The sequence below is a fragment of the Passer domesticus genome, chromosome 4, assembly GCF_036417665.1.
Source record: "Passer domesticus isolate bPasDom1 chromosome 4, bPasDom1.hap1, whole genome shotgun sequence".
In the NCBI taxonomy this organism is placed as follows: Eukaryota; Metazoa; Chordata; class Aves; order Passeriformes; family Passeridae; genus Passer; species Passer domesticus.
Genome location: NC_087477.1, coordinates 37,685,404 through 37,705,702, shown reverse-complemented (window position 1 = coordinate 37,705,702; position 20,299 = coordinate 37,685,404). Strand labels below are relative to the sequence as shown.

The window sequence follows — 20,299 nt, the reverse complement described above, 5'->3', positions numbered from 1 at the left end:
CTCTACAGTGGCAGGCTGTATTATGAAATGTTTTAGGTAACTGTGCACATGCACAGCACTCTTCACAAAAGCTAAACCAACCTGTGCTAACACAAATGCTGTGCCAGGCAGGCTCTCCAGCTACAACTCATCTTTCTTCCCATGGCTGAACAAGCTTCCCAAGACATTGAGTCCTCTGTGCTTCAACATGCATAAAGGATTAATGAACACTAATCACTGAGAAACTTTCAGCTTCTTGTAATGCCATTTCAATTAATTAATCAAGACTTCTTGGAACCTGTTAGGACTTGGCTGAATGTGATACTGGAGTCTGAATGAGTGGCAACATTGGACAGACATGCAAGTATCACATCTGAATTCAGGGTGTACAGGAAGGTCTGTCATTGCTTACTTTTCTAGACCCATTCACCAGGCACATGCAGATGTTTTGGGAGTTCTTCCTGTTCCTTTTCGTTCTCTCCTCCTTTGTCAGTTGGTGCCATGGAGGAAACACAAGTGCAGTCAGTTATTTCCAAGACAGGGTAGAGGCTGTCTATGACATACTGGAGAAACGTTTCTCAAGCACCTGTTGCTGTTTAGGAATGGCTGGAAACTTAATGAGCCCTGAATGTGTTCCACCTAAACTCAGAATATTAACTCATCGCTCTACTATCCCCCGACTGATGCCAAGCAGACACAGAAGGCTGTCTGTGAAACACAAACTTCATGTATCTGTTTTACCTCATAACTTTTGCAGGAAGATACTTACAAAGCAGCACTTGCTTACTGTGATGGGAATCATGCATGCCCTCATTCACTGTAATGTCAGACCTCTCAAACCTGTTGCATTGCATTTTCTGGAATTTGGCCTCTACAGTCCTCAATTTCTTCACTGCAGTGAGAAGCCTTCACAAAACACAAGCCTCTTCTCAGTAACAGCATCTTTTGCAGGATCTAGATTTTCTATGGTATTTCTGGCATTTGTCCCTCAGATGCTAAAGCAAATACTGAACCGAAGCTTATGAGCACATACAAATTTTTATTTTATTGTATTCAAGAAAACTGAACCATGGAGTGGGTTGACATGAGAAGAGAAAGGCTGCTTAGCCCTTCTGCTTTTGGAAAGTCTGGAAAGCTCTCTGTGTTTTGAAATTCAGTGGAAGTAGCCGATTCAATAGACTTGCCAGTATGCAGTGCCTTGCATCTTTCTATACAATTACTTTGGATTGACTTCCCAGGGACTGTGCCTGAGCAAGGTTTCAGAAGAACCTGGATATGGGAATTTGAATCAATTTTATATCCTTTTATTTTTCTTTTTATGAAAGCAAAAGTGGTTCTAAACTTTTCTGTACCTAAATTTCTTTTTTTTTTTCCTATACCCACTCAGGGATCTTATCCTCTAAGGACTAAATGACTCTCTGCTCCACAGAATGTATTTATTTAAGGTCTAAAAGACTTGATACTACTTTCAACCAGTTACTTCTGTTAGAAAAGAGAAATTTCGGAGGAAATGAGAGGGAATTTTCCAGCTGGATGCAGAGAAGTTAGTCTCCTATTTAAACTCTTGTAGAAAAGAGAGCAACTGTTGTTGAAGCTTGTGCGTTTAAGTGCTGCTCTTACCATCTGGCAGCAAAATGAAAGGAAATCTGAAATGAATGGTAGTTCTAAGCATTTCAGTTTGGAGTCAATGCCATTTACTGCCTACAGGAAACTTTGGTAAATTCTCCTCTTCTCCCAGGAGTTCTTAGGAAGGCTGTTCTTTTTCTAATTTTCCTAATGCATTTTTCCTTTTCTGTATTTCCACTCTTCTTCCCATTTTTATTCCTTGATAGGGTTAACAGTAAACCTGCAGGGTCCCTCTGTCTCTCTCTATACTTCTCTCTCTCTTCCCCTCTCTTCAGGTTCTGGGTGTAAATGGGAACTGATCTAAAAAATAGGACTTAGTACCCACCTTTGATGGGCTGGGTTTCAGAAGTGTCTCTGTGCATTGGTGGGTAAAATACATGACACGACCGTGCAATGTGTTTTGGGTGTTTGCTTTCCATAATGGAAACAATACAAACATTTATCTGTATATTACACATCCAGCTTTGTTCATTGACTCCTAGCTGTCTGCTTTCCATATTATGGCAGTAATCAGTTGCATAGGGTAGACATGTAATTTCCAATAAGCAATTTTGAGAATCAAGGCCAGAAAATGAAATCATCATTAATATTGGATGGTATGTGTGTGTCAGGGGTGCTTACTTGATGTAAGATCCAGACAAATTCTTCAAGTTCTTATTGGTTTCTCACAAACTATATCCTCCAAATCTCCTATTTTCTGTCCTGGAAAAAGCTAAAACATAAGGAATGAAACACAGAATGTTGTTTCCTCTAAAGTGATTAATAGTTGGAAGACTGAGTTTATAAGAACTACTTCACAGCGTATGTTTTATAGCATAGTTTAATTTTTCATTGTACCAAAAAAAGTGCGAATCAAAAATTTTGGAAAGAGGTTAATAAGGTCAGAATCCACTGACCTTATTAAACACCCCACTGTATCCAGAAATCTAGTATTTTGTCATCCACAAAGAAGACTTGACATCAGTAACCTGAAATTATTTCTCAAATACAATTTTTTATAAGGTCAGAAATAGAGGCATGCAATAAAGCTCCTTAGCTTTCAGAGCAGCAACAAAATTCCTTAGATTTATCATATAAGTCTTTTTTAGAATAAACAGTTTCGGGCCAAGCTCTCCATCATTTAGCAGATTGGTCATAGAAAAGAATTAAAAATTAGGTGCTCGTTACAACAAGTGTTTTTATGCTATCTTCAAACATATTACCATGCTGACTTGGATTATAATTAGCCTTAAAATAAGAAGTCCCTTATATGATTAATGAATGCAGAATTAATCAGAATTATTGCTGGTTCTATAGCACTCTCCCAAAGCAACATACTTTCTAGGGAGACAAAACTTAAAAGCAAGAAAATTGGGCTGACTAAAAAGCAATATATGTCACACAGAGTGAGGCTTGTTGTGAAACCTCAGGGTTTCAGCCAGGTTGTTTAGCCAGGTTTTACTTCCCTAACTCCAAACGAATCATAAAGTCTAAATACGCTTTTGGAAATTCTAAACCACAATTGTTTTTCTAAGTTTAGAGAACGATTAGGGAGTAAAGATATTGTTTCAAATGCGATGAGTGAGCCAGACAACCTGTTTTAACTGGCAGCTTCTGGAGCCAATTCTAAAGTGATATGAAAAGCCTTAAGAAAGACCTTATGAAATGGGGTTAGGGTTACTTTTTTTTTTATCAGATTTCCTTGTACCTTGTTCATTTCCTTCTTAGGAGCTGAATACTGTAGGCATCCTGAGAGGAGAATTCCCATGGACGTCAGGCTATATATATAAGTCTCCCTAATACCCTTCACAGTGACAAAGTACTCTCTGACTTGTATAGTCTGAGGCTAGCTGAGTTTCTGAGAAATTGCTTCACTGGAGCTGAGTGCTGCAGACAGAGGGAGGGCATGAGCCAGTGCAGCTCTTAGACCACCATGGATTACTGTGTTACAAGATCCCGAGAATTTGGCCCTCACTCCTCTCCAGGGTGGAGGAGTTTCAGTGTTCTGGTTAGATAGCAACCTCAGAAACAAAGTCTTTTAGGTCAGCAGATGGCAGCTGGTACCCATGAACCAAATCCAGTTTATGACAGCTTCATTGAAATTGTCTTGCATCTGGGTTTTGGGTCTTTTTTGATAGCTCTTTTATATATATCCCCACCTTTGAAGGATTCTTTTGGTACTGTCAGGCAAGGAAAGGTCATCATACTGTTTTTGTTTTAAATATGCTCATAAGTGAACCAGGTTAACACTGAAGACAATCACTGGTCTCTTGATGTTATTAAAATGAGGACCCTTTCACGTCAGTCCTTATCAGAAAGGAACTTAGGGGTCTCCCAAATTCTGTGACTCTTGAAGAATTTGCATGCTGGCTCATGCTAGACAGAAATTTTAGAGGTCCGCTAGACTTGCAGACAGGAGTTTGGAATCTCCAAGCCTGTCCAAAGCTGTGTGTTCAAGCATGGCTGTGGTTTTCCTCCAGCCCACACAGCTAAGTTTTCTGTTAATGGAAAAGTTGGGGTGTGTCCCCCTTTCTGGAGTCCTCCACAGAAATTCAGGATGCTTTGGCATGGTTTGACAACTCAGAGGTGTACACACAGGTGTCTTGACCTTGGTATGTTTGGATTTCCAAGAGAATCCCAGGAAAAGGTGTTTGTGTGTCCTTCCTTGTGGCAGGACTTGCCAGTCAGCCCAGGAGGTGCAGAACTCCCATGGTCTTGGCAATGGGGCCAGCATTGAACAAAGTCTTTCAGGACCAGTGAACAATGTAATAAAGGTCAGAGTTAGACATTTCAATTTCTCTGGCTAATTCTAGTGCATAGCACTAGATAAGAATAAGGCTTGAAATTACATTCTCCTTTCAAATTCATGGTCTGAGGGTTGTTTTAGTCACATTTCTGTAGCATAGAGAATGCACTGTAATAATCTGATGTAGCTGGAATATAGTAAGGTAACCATGACACTTACAAATAGGATGATAATTTCAGAAATGGAAGAGAATTTATTTCATTGTTATAGAAAAGTTGTGGTTTGGATGTCTTCCTGCAGCATGGGCTTCTTTTTTAGGAATTCATTGATCTGGATGTGAAAATGTGTTGTATAGTCATTAGGAGAGTGATTAAAGGAGGAAGAAACTTCTGTGGGAAAACAGTGTACCCAACAACTGCTGTTCTCTGCTGATTGCTTGCATCAGCGTAAAGCTTTGTATTTCAGGCACTGGGAGAGAACTAGGTGTGTCTGTGAGAACAAAGTTTCAAATAATGGTGGTGATGTGTGTCCCAGCTGTGCAATGGAGGCTAATTCTGACCAAATATGGTATTAGAACTACACTGTTAATAAACATTTGCCAAATTAGTGATGTGTAAAACAGAAACCAGCAGTGAAAATGTTATTTCAACTGCTCTACCTTTTTTAAGCAAAAATCCAGGTTTTAGGCATCATGGGTTCTGCAAAACTTAAAGCTGACAGTGAGAGTGAAATGAAGTGGTTCTTAGGTTTAACCTCTAATATCAAAGCTAGCCTCTGCTTCAGCCCATGAAAGCTTTGATCATCATCAAAACCAGTTCTAATTATGTCTAGATAATAACCCTCATAAAAATCTGGCTATCCTCTGAAGTAAATAACAAGATGACTTTTTAATATTAAATTCTGATTGGGCTCACATTGCATCAGGTTTACAGCATTTTAGGGCCCTTTTCTGCTTCAGACTGTTATAAGAGGTGAAAATGAACATTAACAATGTTTGTGAAAGGTAGTATATAATTTGTTGTCTGACCACATTAAGTATTTCCACAGTCAGCAAATATTTGAGAATGAAAATGAGCATGCATGGGGGTAGTCTCTTAAAATATTAACACATAAAGACACTAAAAATTATTCTTAATATCATAACACATCACTTCTGTAGACTGGAAGAAATTCACAAGCTTGTTTTTTTGTTTGTTCTTTTTAAACCAAGTTTCCTGTGTTGTAAGTAATACAAATCACTCCAAGTCTAACAGTGGATGAAGTTTGAATGCTGAAATATGCCCTTTTGACATCCTGTGCAATGTGGTGGTTTCTAAGCAGTGATTTCATAACTATACCAAAGGGTTAAACTAAAAACTAAAATGTGTGACAGAGTGATCATTTGCTGATGGCTTTCTATACAGCTGCCAAACAGTGCTTCAGATTACAGTATTACAGATTTTGTGTTCCATGTCCCAGCTTTAGCAGGCAAAGAAGATTGCTGTACATTCTAACTGGATAAAACCTTGATTTTATTGTAAGAAGTTGTAGTGAGATGTTTGGAAAAGTATTATAAGTCTTGGTGACTGATCCCTTGCATTCCTCTCAGCCTTTCACAGTAGCTAGAACAAATTCTGAGTTCATTTAAGGAAGAGACTTATGAGCAGGAGGTGCTTCAGTGAACCAGACCAGAGCTGCAATGTTGTCAAACCACAGTGCCCTCCCAAGCAAGCCTTTATCCTTGCTTTCCTCTGCTATGTGCTAGCTAAATCAAATATGTCATATATTAAATATGTCATATATTTACAAAAAAAAAAAAAAAAAGCTAAAGCCTTTCATTCTTATTTTTCTGACCACATTCCTGTACAGCTCTGGAATCTTTTTTTGTGTCATGGAGTAATCATAAAGGTCTTTCCCTTTCTTTTGCATAACCAAGACACAAGCATTCCTTACTGAGAGGAAACTGTTTTCTTTACATTTCACACATCACTGGCAGTGCCAATTTTGACAGATTCCTTTTTTGTTTGGTTGGTTTTTGTAATCTGAGTGGCATAAAAGATAGCATAAAGCAGGAAGTCATCAATATTATGGCAGTATGCAGAAGTATACCCAATGAACATTTTACTTAATGCCTTATGCCGTACTTACACTCAAGAGATTTGAATATTAGAGAAGACATGGCTTAGTTTCAAACCATTCAAACACGTTGTCTTTTTACTTAGAAGCTTAGTTCAGATGGCAAATCAGATCTGTTTTTTAATGTACTTATCTTCTCTAGCACTGGGTAGAGGGAGAATTGCATGTTTTTCTTTATGCAGCCAGGTTTTAACTACTGCAGTTTGTTTCATGTGTGATAAGAATGCACAGTTGGATCACGTTCAGCTTGGCATCCACCGTAACTGCTGCATCTTTCCCAGCAGAGCTGCTGCTCACCCAGTCACTTCCTGCTCTCTGCTGACACACCACTTCTTCCACTCCACATTTCAAAACATTTATAAGTTCTGTGCCATATAAGACCCGTATTCTACTTATGCTAATTAAACTGCCAGCTTATACCATTATCAATTCCACTAGTTATTGCAAAGCATCTTTTTCTTCTCTCTTTAGAGATTTTGGGGGAAGGTGGGGCACATTCTTGGACTTCGGCCAGAAGTTCTCTTGTAGTATGCAACTGGTACAGTCCTGAGCAAAGAAAAGAATTTGACTCAAAAACTGCATCAACTTTTGAGTGGCACTTCTAAGCCTTACCACTGAAAACAATCATGTAGTCACTGCCTATTTTTTATGCCTGAAATCATAATAAGCTGGCCAAAAAATTAGCTTGGGCAAATTCAGTATTAAGACAACATGGGGCTGTTGAGTGCCCTCTCATTCTAAAACAAATGATTGAAGCTGCATTGTTCTTCATTTACTGAAATTAAAGTGCTTCCATCTGCAGTGACAACCTTATGTTACTCTTGCTGGTTTGTGCTAATATAAAGACTTGTATAAACTCTACGTTTTTTTTCTTACAAGAGCAAAAAGAAAACTCCACTTGCTCCTCTGTGACATGTTTGTCTCAGTTTATTTCTTTACCATATTTTGAATCATGGCCAGCTGGAACTTCATGTGAGAAAGCTCATTATTTACTTGGATTTTTTAATAAGCTAAATGGGGGTCTCTGAGAGCTTGCTGTCATCCTTGATATAACCACAGGGACGATTTCTTTGGCTTTGAACTGTTAATGATGGATTGCTGATGAGAGCACAGATGAATGTGCAAGAATACTTCCTAATTTGCTCTCCATGTGCAGCATACCTGTATTTCTAAGGCAGTGAAGAGATGAAGAGAAATATTCCTCAGCTGCTCATATGCACTGTCTCTGTATATACTCAATAATGGTATCACTACAGGATTATGATCTGTCTGTCTTTTAGCTATTTTAAGAGGCATTTCGTGGGTAATTTTTAGTCATTAAGTTCAGGGATATTGAAAAAAGGCAAATTAAATAAATATTAATTGAGTTGCATAATTGACTTTAAAATTTAGAATAGCCTGTGGGTATATCTTCTTGGTTCAAATATATCTGAAAAAATGCAAGATTAAATAGCAGAAAGGCTTATTCAGGAGAGTTTGTGAAGCAAAGCAGATGGCTTATTAATCTTGCATTGTCTCTCTTCAGACATGGAGATAGGTAATAAAATATGGCCTTACTCTTCTGCTCAGTGCTGCTTCTGCTGCAACTCTGCTTCATTCGTGCTATTTGTCTGTCCTCTTTGTACAATTGAATGGGAAGGAAGGGAGCAGAACAGGGAGGGAATGAGGAGAGCTGCGGCTCATTCCCAGCTCTTCACAGCCCGAGAAATTGTCTGGGCACGGAGGACTGAAGTATTTTGCTGTCAGAATGAGGAGGGAAAGTACCATGGTACTGCAAGTCTCTGACTTGAAAGGAGACACAACACATCACAGCAGTGCCATCTCCATTTGTCACCGCTTTGTCACACAGCATTCCTGCCCATCTATTCACATGCTGCAGGAGCAAACCACCTCAAAACACATCACTGAAGTGAACTGTTCCTTTTTAAATTTAGGAACACTCAGATCTCTCCTCCTGCCTTCAGACTTGCTTGGATAGTAGTTTGATGTGTTATGTTACAGACCAGGTTGCATATTAACACTCCTTAACCTCATAAACCCCATGTTTAACACCTTCTGCTTCATTTGCATCTCATCTGCTGTGTGGTGGCTTGCTACAGGAATTTATGCTGATGAAAGTAAACCATGACAAAAAGTACTTCTGTGTAACTGTTGCATCACAGCTAGAGAGCTGTAAGCTGTACAGGGGAAAATACCACCCAAAATAAGCTCATTTATTATAATTGTGTACTGCTAAATAAGTAACCCTCTCATATTGTATTTTTAAAGGGTGAACCAGGTTTCATTGGTCCACAAGGAGAACCTGGGTTGCCAGGGCTACCAGGAACAAAGGTAAGGGTAGCGGGCCAATGCTTTGGTGTGAAGCCCCTTGATCTGATGTCAAATTCAACTTTCTTCAGCAAGTAGCAGAGACTGAGGCTACTGCTGGAGAAAATGTGAAAAGTCATAGACCAGTGCTGTGAGATAGACATATAGATATTCATGTAGGTGCCCTCAAAAAATGTGAAGGCAGACAGATGTTACATCATAACTTTAATTAATAAGTCATCTTTTTTCATGTTAGAATCCCCAAATTTAGTTGTTCATGAGGCAAAATAGGCATGATTAAAGAAACTGTATTTTAATAAACATGGGGGTTTTTTTAGGAAAATGACTTGGAACTTTGATCAAAGTTTCAAGTATCAAAGAATCTGCTGGGTAGTATCAAAGCAGAACTTTGATACTACCCAGCAGATTCTGAAAATACAGATAGACTAAACCACTGTTTCTGCTGTTGGCTTGTTTTCTTTGGTCCTGCTGAGTTGGTGATGTGCTAAAGGCTGCCCAATATTTTGTGATACATGTGTGTCTGTTGCAATAGGGTGACAAAGGAGAGGCAGGCCCTGTTGGGAAGGGTGAGAGAGGTGAACCTGGAATCCCTGGACCAAAGGTCAGTCTGGTTTTTATATTGGAAATGTTTTGTTAGTTTTACACCTATGAATACATCTTTGCCTTCTGAAAAGTAGAACAAAACTTGGTGAGTGAACTTTTAAATGAAAATGCTGTCAAGTGCTCTACTTCGGTCCAGAAGACAATGGCAGTTTTGTGTTCACAGCTGTGAAACTGCAGTCTGAATGGACTTTTATTTGGCCTACAATGTAAAGACACTACCTACGTACACTGTCATGGAATTGGCCTAATTCATTCCAGCTGAAGTGCTGACCTCCAGGTCCCTAACTTTCAGCATTGAAGTTTGAACTCTTTGACCACTGTAGCAATTGAATGCAGAGAAAATCCATTTTGCATGCTGTTTTCTAACTCTCTAAGAAAGAGATCAGTCTAACTACTTTTAGCATTGTCTTAATATTTCCCCTGGTGTTGATACTGTCAAGTTTTTCTTTCCTGATGGATTTTGAAAACAGTAAGGTTAATTTTGTGCTCCTTGTCCAGTTAGTTTGTATTCACCTGAACTGTTGGGAAAAGAAGTTGTGATAACACTTAATTTTAATCTCCTTCTGTTAGAATATCTTCTCTATCTATTGGCTATCATTTCTCAGGAGCAATGGAATTACGTAGCTCATTCCTGAAAACCAGTGATAATGATGCCTATCTTTACTAATACCAATACTGCTTTCCTTTGGAAGGGTGGAATCTGTGACCATTGCACTCTAGTGTTAGAGAATATATTGATCTGGGTGCTATATAAAATAAATGCCTTAAAAAGTCATTATCTTGGTAATATCAATATAATATGTTTCTGCTGTTCCAAACTGTAGTTAGTGATTACTAATTTCTTTTTCTCTGCACTCCCATTTCTCTACCATTTTTCTCCTATCTTCCTTCAAACAGGGGAAAACAGGTGAACCTGGATCTAGAGGCCCCAAAGGGTCAAAGGTTAGTAGTAAAGACACTGTCTTTAGAGGACTAATTAACATGAGGATTTTTAGGATCAGTTATTTGTAACATTTCTCTTTAATAGAACCTGTAACAATCTGCAGTGGTCTTTATAAGTGAAACCTTCTGACCTTCAGTTTTAGCTAAAAATTTAGTCAGGTCACGTGGGTTTTGAACACTGATTCTAATCCCTTTTCTGTTATAACATCCATTCCACTCTGCTGCTGTTTTCCTCATGCAACTTGGTTTCTCTCTGTGTAATTGATGTGTGTTAGTCCTCCCGCATGCCAGGACCCAATGCCTGATTATGCTGTTATTGGGTTTGCAATAATTGTAGGGATCCAAACTCTGGTGAGCTAGGAATCAGAGGTATTCCAAGTACTGCAGGCTGAGATATGATGGTCTGAAGTCCAACAAAGGCGAGAGTTGTTGATTGTGTTGCTGTTTTACCTGCTTTAGAAAGACAACTTTGATTATGTCTATCTACCCATTTCTTTCTGTAGATATAGTTGGTTCACATATATGGAGAGATAAAATGTATGTTTTTCTATTACTTTATCTGCTGTGCAAATACTGTTTCCACTGGATTCCTTCATGTTGTATGATGGATGAAAATGTACTTGTGTAGGTGGGTATTGACAGGTCTACTGTCAGAAAAAGGGTGACAGGACAATGTAGGCTGGTGTGATACTGTTTGCAGTACTTGTAAGGTCCTTGAAGAGTGGCCTTAAGTGCTTAAAGATGTGATTAAAAAAATGCCATTTAACCTCATTCATTCCCACCAGAAAGAAGTGTTGGAAGGCAAGGGAACTGATGAGGGAATTAAAGTATCAGAGTGACAGCAGAAAAGTAAATCAGCCTCTCATTTGACTACAGTACCTGGACATCTCCCACATGCACCAAAATTATAAAGATATCCCCTTTAATTCCCTTTTTATCAAAAAAGGATATATGAATTCCATTTTACCTGGATGTCTGTCATGAAAATCTGGCACACAGAAGTCAGTCTAGTGGTGGGGAACTTCATTTTTTAAATGTTCCAACGTTCACTAGCTTCTGCCAAAGCAGTGCACTGAAGGGAAAGGCAGATGGCACAACCTTGATTATGACCTGCCACCAGTCTGCTCTCCATATGCCTTCATTAGCTCTATGAAAGTTTTCTGGTTTCTATTACCAGAAAGTTTTCTGTTGTGTTACCAGTGGTGAATTAATAATTCTTTTCCTAACTTTTACCAAAGTTCTCTAGATGTCAACAGGAGCAAAATTTGCAGTTCTTACCCATATTAATTTTGAGTAATATTAAAATTAAAATGTAAGACCTTGCTGCGAAAGTGACTGTGAAATGAATTGTGGATGTTGGGATATGAATGCATACATGTTTGAAATTCCCTCCATCATTTGAAGCATATTACTAATAGCCAGGAATAAAAAGGTGTGTGTAAGCTGGTAATGATCTTAGGCCTGTCACAGAAAGGGCATCAAAAAACTCTAAATCTGATAGCACAGTTGTGTTTGTAGGGGAGGCAGTGACTCAGACCAGGGAAGTTCAGAAGGTTAGTGGAGGCATGATCACAGAAATAAAAGTTTATGTATTTTGAAACACACATTTGAAGAAGTTTGTGACTGGTTTCAGGCTGAGTAATTTAATTTCTCTGGTATTCTCATCAAGCTTTTGATAGTAGTGTCATTAAGAATAGGGATGTTGCACAAATTGCTTAATTGGTAATCTGCCTATTTTTTGGTTCTTTGCAATTTTTTATTCCAAACACTCTGATATTCACACACAACCAAATGCATCATTGTCGATTCTACCAGTATATAGATTTTGAAGGACTTTTTCCTTTCATTAAATAAGATTCACATTCTGTTTAGGGTAAGAGGCCCCGTAAACCAGTTCATGTAAGAAAACATTGTTAAAAGGGAAGAACCATATGATAAATCTTCAAATGGCATATCTGTTTTTTTCATGTATCATTTTTACATAGGGTGATACAGGTGAGAGAGGTGACACAGGATCTGCAGGTCCACGGGTAAGTCTACTTCTCATCTCGGCGGTTTGTTTTGTACCCTTAAGATTCAGTCCATGTGAAGTGAAATTGTAGCAGTAATTCTACAATTCACACTCCAGGTGAAATGGGGCACTTGACTCTGTTGGATCATGGTTACTGACGGGACATTTGTATGACTAACATCACTTGCCACTATTTGAAGCAGTCTCCAATCCACACTTTGTGGGCAGGATGTTACAAGCAAGGTGTTCTGGCATTGTTCACTGCCAATGCAGAACTAGAGTGTAGGAACATCCTTAAATGTTTTCCCTCAGTGGTCTTATGTATTTCCTTTCCCACTGCAGTGGAAGTCACATTGTACTAACTTGCTTATTTATCTTTATAAAAAGTAAATTTGTTTTCATTCAAATTCTGTTTTGTAGTAGTGTATTGCAAGTACAGTTAGAATCTAACACCCCACAATCAAGTCAAAGCATGTGTCAGTAGTTAAGAGTCTAAAATAGTCTTCAGCAGTTGTCTCAAAATTCTAATGGAAAATGTATTACAGGGACCACCTGGACAGAAGGGTGATCAAGGTGCAACAGAGATAATTGATTACAATGGCAATATCCACGAAGCTCTGCAGGTATGCAAACCTAACAAGGCTGAATTTGCTTAGTCTGGTCTGGGAAAAAGTCATTTGACAGCACTGTATTTCTCTTTTGCCAAGAGTTTGAAAACACTTTGTGTGCAAAATTGTCGAGCTTATTAATCAGGTATCACTTTCTATATTTGGAAACCAGGTTTTCTGTGCTAGAAAAACTGTTTCCCTGATACAAATCAGCTGTGTGAATTAGTTTCATGTTCCCTGGAGAGTACTGACGAAATCAGGATGAAACTAATTCATTGTTGGCTTTGGTGTTTAGTGCTGAATTAATGTAATAAACCACATACACAGGTTCAACAGAACTTTTCAATTCATATATTATAATATTGACATTTCTTTTTTTTCTTGTTTTCCTCCTCCTCTTCCTGTAAAATGCAAAGAGCAGAATATTTGAGATTTGGAAACCATGTAAAATGGTTCCATTAGCAAGCTGTGGATTCAATCAGCAACTTGAGTACATTAAGTAGACCAAGCACCAGTCTTCTCACATTCATTTCTGGAAAACCTATTTTGACTGGTGTGCAGAAAAGTGTGGAGGATTAAAGTAGAGTTACAAAAAAGAATGAATGCGTGTTTGCATAAAAGCAAAGGACCAAGATGACGTATGTCATTGCAGTCAAGGTGATTTACATTGCAGCATACTCAGATGCAAATTCTGTGCAGCATAACTCCACCAAAGTGAATGGCTTGCTTATGTGAAACTGAAGACTGGATTTGGCTCATTGTGCATCTGATCACTTTCTCACTGAAGCTGCTGAACTTTTTCCTTACATTTATGCAGTGGGAGTGGGTAAATGTCTGACCAGTTATTTGGTTTCTAAGACACTTTCAAAAAATAAAAAAATCTCACTGCCTTTACTAAAATCTAAAAGCCTTATATGTATCTAAGGCTAAGTCTGTTCTTTCATTGTGTCTGTGGGGAGGTCTGCTTAGACATGTTGTGAGGCTCTGCATTATTTTTGCTTCATTTGGTCTGCTTGTAAGGGACTTCAGACACACAACTTTCAGTCATCTAAATTCCTCCCCGAGTTCCATGCCTAAAGTAGCCTGAAATTCATGTTGTGTATTACCAGACAGAGATTTAGCAGGGGCTTTAGCCCCTGTATCTCCTGTATTCTGTCTTTGTATTGTAACTCTGGCATCACGGTTAGTTTCAAGCTTCCTCAGAAAAGCTGTGGCACATAAAGAAGCCTTAAAAGTGGACTAAAGCCTTCTGCAATGGTTGAAACATTCTAGAAAGCCTTTATCCCATTACAAATCGTTCCAAATGTCATCACCTTCTGATCCAGGGCAACAAATAATTGATATTAATGGGAATGGCTGTGCAAGGAGGGTGTAAGTAAGATTATATAGGATCAGTCAAAAATATCCTTGCCAAATCCAGCTCAGTCCTTTCAGATGGCAAACACCCATTCCTAAGTCTCCTGGTGCCAAATTCTTAGGGGCTCTGAGATTTGCAGTTCTCCCAACAAAAGCACATGAGAACTTCACTGCACCGCCCTGAACTGTGAACTTGCACAGAATTTGGCCTGCAGATTTAAGAAGTTGACAAGACTTTGCAAGATATGAACTGCTTGTCTTAAGCTAGAATTCAGTAATAAATCATGAAGCAGTCTAGCAATTCAGTTACTTCGCCTCGTGCCTCCTATTCAATCTCATGTGCAATCTTAAAATTGTCATCATGGTTTGAGCAAGACCCCTGCTGAGAGTATGTGGCTTTCACTTGGAGGATCAAATAAAAAATTCATCTCTGTGTTAAAATTGCTCTTCACACCTACTCTGCAGAATTTCCCAGGGCAAAAAGCAGTAGTTTCAGAAGTTTAAACTTTATAGGAAAAACAGCATTAGATATTAAAATATCTACCTCTGTAAAGGGATCCATTACTGTGAACATGTAAACACTTCTTTGCAATGGTTATTTTAGGTTTTCATACCTAGATATGCTCATACCTGAACTTTGCAGTGTTTTTAAAGTTCTGTATATATTTCCATTAGCACACTGAAACACAAAGAATATGAGTTTATTAAATCCATGTGTTAGGAAACAATTTTGTTCAGGTACTTTTTATTGAGTAGGTTCCAGATCTTTGCCAACAGTATTGTTGCACTGACATGGAGATTTTTTTACAGCTTAAAACAGAAGATCTGCAAACTTTTATTTGTACATTGGATAATAATTTAAAAAGCAAAATATTTCTGGTTCCATGTAGGCCAGTAAGTTCTTCACATGCAAAAGGAAATCATGTGTGAGCTGCAATATATGAGGATTTTACTCTGTTTAAAAATATAGACAAGCATTTAAATTACATTTTAATACTTTTCCACTTGCTTTTAGATTCTTTGACAAAAAAAACCTCCTGTGACAGGTCAAGGTATTTTGCCTCCTTCCATGATGAAAATATCCTTTGTCTTTCCAATTCCAAGTAGAATTGTAGTATGCACAGCTGGGTTGTAGACTGGCAGTTTTGGATCTAGAACTGCATTTTTATATGAAAATTAATGTTACAGCTCCACTCCAGGAGTTGTATTTATTAGTTAAACATGGGTGCAAATCCTGCATTGCAGAACATGAGGCTCGACTTTTGGTCAACTTCAGATACCAACCCATTGTGTTTTCTTATGTTTTTGAAGCATTCTGCTTAGATTTTGCTATTTAGCCATTGTTTATTTGATCTCTTGCATTGTACAAAAGTACTGCCTTCATCTAATTCCCACAGAAACCAAGCAGTAAATACAACACCAAGAGTTAAAAATAACAGGGTTTTTATTTGTGGTTTTGAAGGTGTCTCCCACATGCAGCATAGGTTCTGTGGAGATTATAACTGTAGCAAACAGAATTATTTATATCATTGTCTAATTCTGCTACTGACAACTCTTGTTAATACCTTTTGCCAACAGAGGATTGCCACCCTGACTGTCACGGTAATTCATTTCTGTTGCATGACTTACTGTGCACTGTAGAGCTTGTTTGTGCTGCAGCATGCTCGTAGTTCTGCTAGCTCAGGACATGTCTTCATTGGATGTCAACCTGGTTCATCATAACATGTACTGACTTCTTTGCTTGGTGTTCCCATAGCAGAGGATCCATTGTTGAAAGCTAGCAATGGAACCAATTCTGCTGCTTCTGAATCAATGGCAGAACTTCAGTTCATTTAAGTATGAGACTGGGAAAGCACATTCTTTTTTGCTTTGAGTTCTTCTCTGCAAGATTGCTGTTAGTCGTATTTTCCCATCTGGACACACCCTTTCTTTGTATTAATGCAGGGGGTTTTTAGATGTTGTTGTGGGGTTTTTTTAAAGCATCCCCACTATGCACCATCCAGACCAGTATTTGATACATGTCGCTGTGTCCACAGCCTGAGGTAGAAATGAAAGAAATGGTTACAGTTTATTCCATGGCAATTTCACAAAGCACTGAGTATCCCCAGATGCACTTAGCATGTTTCAGCAGAATCCTCTTTACAACTGGTTGGAGATTTCTCTCGGTCTCAGATTGTTTTGGATCAGGCAGTGAGGGCTGGCAAATATGACCTGGGTTTTGGTCTCCCTTCCGTTAGGGGAAGCAGTGCCATTTCATCAATAGGAGCAGAGGATTTTATTATAAAATATGAGTTTTACTGTTACTTTAACACTGTTTTTTGTGGTAGTGTTGTGGTTGTTGAACTGTCATACGTTAAAAACCTGTCCATAACTAGTCTTGGTTTCCCTTGTGTTAAAAATCTAACCCATTTTGTTACAGTAGCTGTATTAACATTCACCCTGTGCTTACATGACAAGTTCTTCAGGATTTTATTTAAAAGCTGAGAGGTTTGTGTGTTTCTGTTTAGGGACCACCAGGACCACCAGGACCCCAAGGACTGCAAGGATCAAAGGTGATCTTCCTTACTTTGTTCATTGTATCTTAAGGGTGGATTATTTTATGGGTTTTTTTAAATGATGTACATGTACAGGTAGATGGAGCTTTCCAGAACAGTTGTTTAATTGTGAATCTAACAAATATGGCATGTTTCCAACTTTATATCTCAATTCTTGTGATGTAGCTTTCCAGAATAGGTGCCTTGTTTAGTTGCCACACACAGATGCTTAACTAAGGACCAGCAAAATTAATTAGTACTGAAAGAGTGCAGAAGCATCTCACTGAGGGATCGGCACTGAGGTTGCTCCCGAGGACTTTGCAAAACAGCCACAGAACCAGACAGTGGCTCCCATGCCTCACTGCTGGCTGAGTGGGAGTGAGGTGGGCAAAACTGTGTGCAAGACCACTGGCCACCGTGTGAGTGCATGTGAATGCAGTTCTTCCATCACAGGGGCACCCACCCAAATAAGTGCAGTATTGTCTAATGTCAGTAAAAATTACAGTGTACACATGTGGGCAGGAGTCTGGCTGGAAAGCCAAGCCTGCCAATGCCACCTGGCTGGTGCTTATAAGTAGTACAGAAAGGTTACTGAGCAGCCCACACAGAGACAATGAGTACCACATGCTGCACTGTTCTATAAAATTTAAATAATAAATTTGCCTATACTCAAAAAAGAAGTGTTGAAGTTAGTGGACTCTCCCTAAATGCTTTTAAACTAGTTGAGATGTTTCTCCTATTTCTTGAATACTAGATAGTGCATCTTCTGCCAGTGTCTCTATGGTATTCCAAGAGCAAATATATGCATCTTCAATAACAATACTAGACATTTCAATTTTAGATTTTATCCAGTATTTCATATGGAAATACATCACAGTACACATGCACATTGGTTTGAGAAATTGTGAGAAACAAGGTTCATTCTATGTGAAAATTGATAATAGTATATACAGTTAAGTGTGCAGAAATTGCTTTTTGCATTATCATCTACCCAGCAAGTCTGCAACGTGCAGTATGTAGTAAAACAGAGAAGTTGGAGTGTGGAAGAGGTTGTGTTCCTTTATATAGGTGAGTGTTCTCATTCAAAATTTACAATGTAAAGCAGAATTCGACATCACAGGAGTTTGTTTCTAATGTCATCGACTCCATCCCTCACCATAACTTGTTCCCTTGGAGAATGGTACCCAGGAACTGGTCATAAGACAGTGTGGTGAATGTGAACTCCTTCACTGGGTGGTTTATAATAGGGAAAAAAAACATGAAGTCTCTCTCTACCTTACATAAATCAGGAGGCATGAGTCTGTATTTATTCTGGTAGCAGGCAAAGTTTCCATTGGATCGGGGTCCTTTCACCCCTTGGATTTTGTCTTCTTTTTCCTTCTTTTTTATGCCTTGTCTCGCCTTCATACAACCCAAAGTTTGTATAATGTCATAATCAGGTGGGCTGTTTATTTAAAATAGATACTAAATATGTGCTTTTGACAGAATATTCTCTAGTTTTGTTGTCGTTAATTATGGGACTTTCTCTGGAGCTTTCCTCTAGTATCTGAGGCAGTTGGGATAATCCAGTTCTGTCTTACCTTTTGCAGGGTGAACCAGGATCCCCAGGAGCTCCAGGAGCTGATGGAGAGCAGGTATATTTTGTTTAAATCATATAGTGAAGAACATGTGGGAAACCATGTTTTTAAGAGATTATTTCCATGGTTCCAAATCGCAACTTAATTTTCATAATCTAAGTATTGTGATTATAATAATTAATAAATATCATTATAGTGCTGCTGCATACTTGGTGACCTAGTAGTGTATGCATTAGAATTCTGTTGATGTCTCTAGTTTTTTACATGACTTGCTGAATAAGTCCATATTTTAGGGTCCTAAGGGCTCAAAGGGAGACACAGGTGATCCTGGAATGCCTGGTGAAAAGGGAGGAATCGGTCTGCCTGGCCTACCAGTGAGTATGAAAAGTTAATTAAATAATTTTAGCAAAAAATCTTTTCTTTTTTTCTCTCTTCCATTATCAGGAATTTCCAACAGTGCTAATAAATTTAAAATGGGACAGAAAGCACTGGGGAGAAAACTCTGAGATTGGTTCACACCAAATCTAGGAAGAGGTGTAAGATTGCCAGGTCTTTTCATTCCACATACAATGAAAAAAAATACTGTGTCAGGAAGAAAGAGATTAGTTGGCAGGCTGACCAAAGTTGTACCTCTCTTTTAACATATAGGACAACTTGGGAAAGGAGAAAGGAGCTATGTTTTGAATGGAAATTTCAGGTGACTTAGATTGAGGAGGGAGAAAAAAATGCATGAATATTTATGGGATGCATTCTTCTATTTTGTGTGTGTGTGTGTATATATATGTATATACACACATGAAATTTCTCAGCAAAAAGAGAAACGGTTTAAAAATTGTATCCATAGTACAATATCATGAATGGAGTGCCAGTGTAAGGAATTGTCATAAATATTATGCCACAACTGCTAGCTATCAATATAAAAGCATATGTTTATATTACTTAAATATTATTTTTAAAGTACTGCCAGAATTTTTTAATTTCCTTTATATGTGTGCTGTGTTATTTTTTTTTTAGATGATAATTGTTTGGCAATAAATATTATAATTTCTAGATTGGTTGTTAGTAAGATTAAAGCTGTTTATAAATGCTCTTTTGTAATGATTTTTAGGGAGCCAACGGCATGAAAGGTGAAAAAGGAGACGTTGGTTTGCCTGGTGCCCAAGGTCCTTCAGTAAGTCTTAGTGTGGCATTGCAATGAACACAGGAGTCCAGCAGTGGTTCTCCAGCTTCTGATTCCGAGCAATACTTGATATTCATGACTGATCTTTCCTGAGAATAAACAGACTTCTGATAATAGAGCTAAATACAGTTTAAGAAATTGTAATTTTGAAGAATATGTAATTCCTGTTCTGCTCTATTCTGTGACTATGAAAAAGTCCTGCTCTCTTCATTCAAAGCCTTCTGGCTCTGTAGTGAATGAAAAGATAAATGGTGAAGAAAGGCAAAAACCCGAACAAACCATAATCTCTCTCTCAACACCTTATACTCTGGGAATCTCAGATAGTCCAGTGAGAACCAGGCTAGACAGGCTTCAGATGTGTGACCCAGGGTAGTGAGCTAGTTGTGTAAGACCAGACATTCTCCTGACTTTTTTTTTCAAAATATTGTAAAGGCATTACAAAACCAACCAAACAAACCCAAAAAAAACCCAAACAAACTGCTGCATAGTGCCTTTATGGTGTGGGTGACTCTGATTATCAGAGCACAGCAAGGTCAGGGACCTCAGAGCAGAGGTTAGTGACAGAAGCCATAGCTCTGAAAAGTCAAAGAGGCTCCCCTGTGCTATCACAGGCCACAGGAGGCACTCCTCATCTCTGAGTTTCTTTCTGTGAGAAGATTAGTTTGTTAAAAATTAATTCACTAATTTGTTCATCCTGTTCCGCTTACTTTCACTT

At 38.4% G+C, this 20,299-nt stretch overlaps 1 protein-coding gene across 1 annotated transcript in view; it reads left to right on the top strand.

The window, feature by feature from the left end:
- The window catches only part of COL25A1 (collagen type XXV alpha 1 chain), a 297,126-nt gene that overhangs the window by 247,941 nt on the left and 28,886 nt on the right, over positions 1-20,299 (top strand). The window contains exons 19-26 of the mRNA XM_064417188.1: positions 8,714-8,776; positions 9,306-9,374; positions 12,304-12,348; positions 12,875-12,952; positions 16,801-16,845; positions 18,417-18,461; positions 18,698-18,778; positions 19,513-19,575. Coding sequence (XP_064273258.1) covers positions 8,714-8,776; positions 9,306-9,374; positions 12,304-12,348; positions 12,875-12,952; positions 16,801-16,845; positions 18,417-18,461; positions 18,698-18,778; positions 19,513-19,575 — 489 coding nt within the window. The remainder of the gene's footprint in view (positions 1-8,713; positions 8,777-9,305; positions 9,375-12,303; positions 12,349-12,874; positions 12,953-16,800; positions 16,846-18,416; positions 18,462-18,697; positions 18,779-19,512; positions 19,576-20,299) is intronic.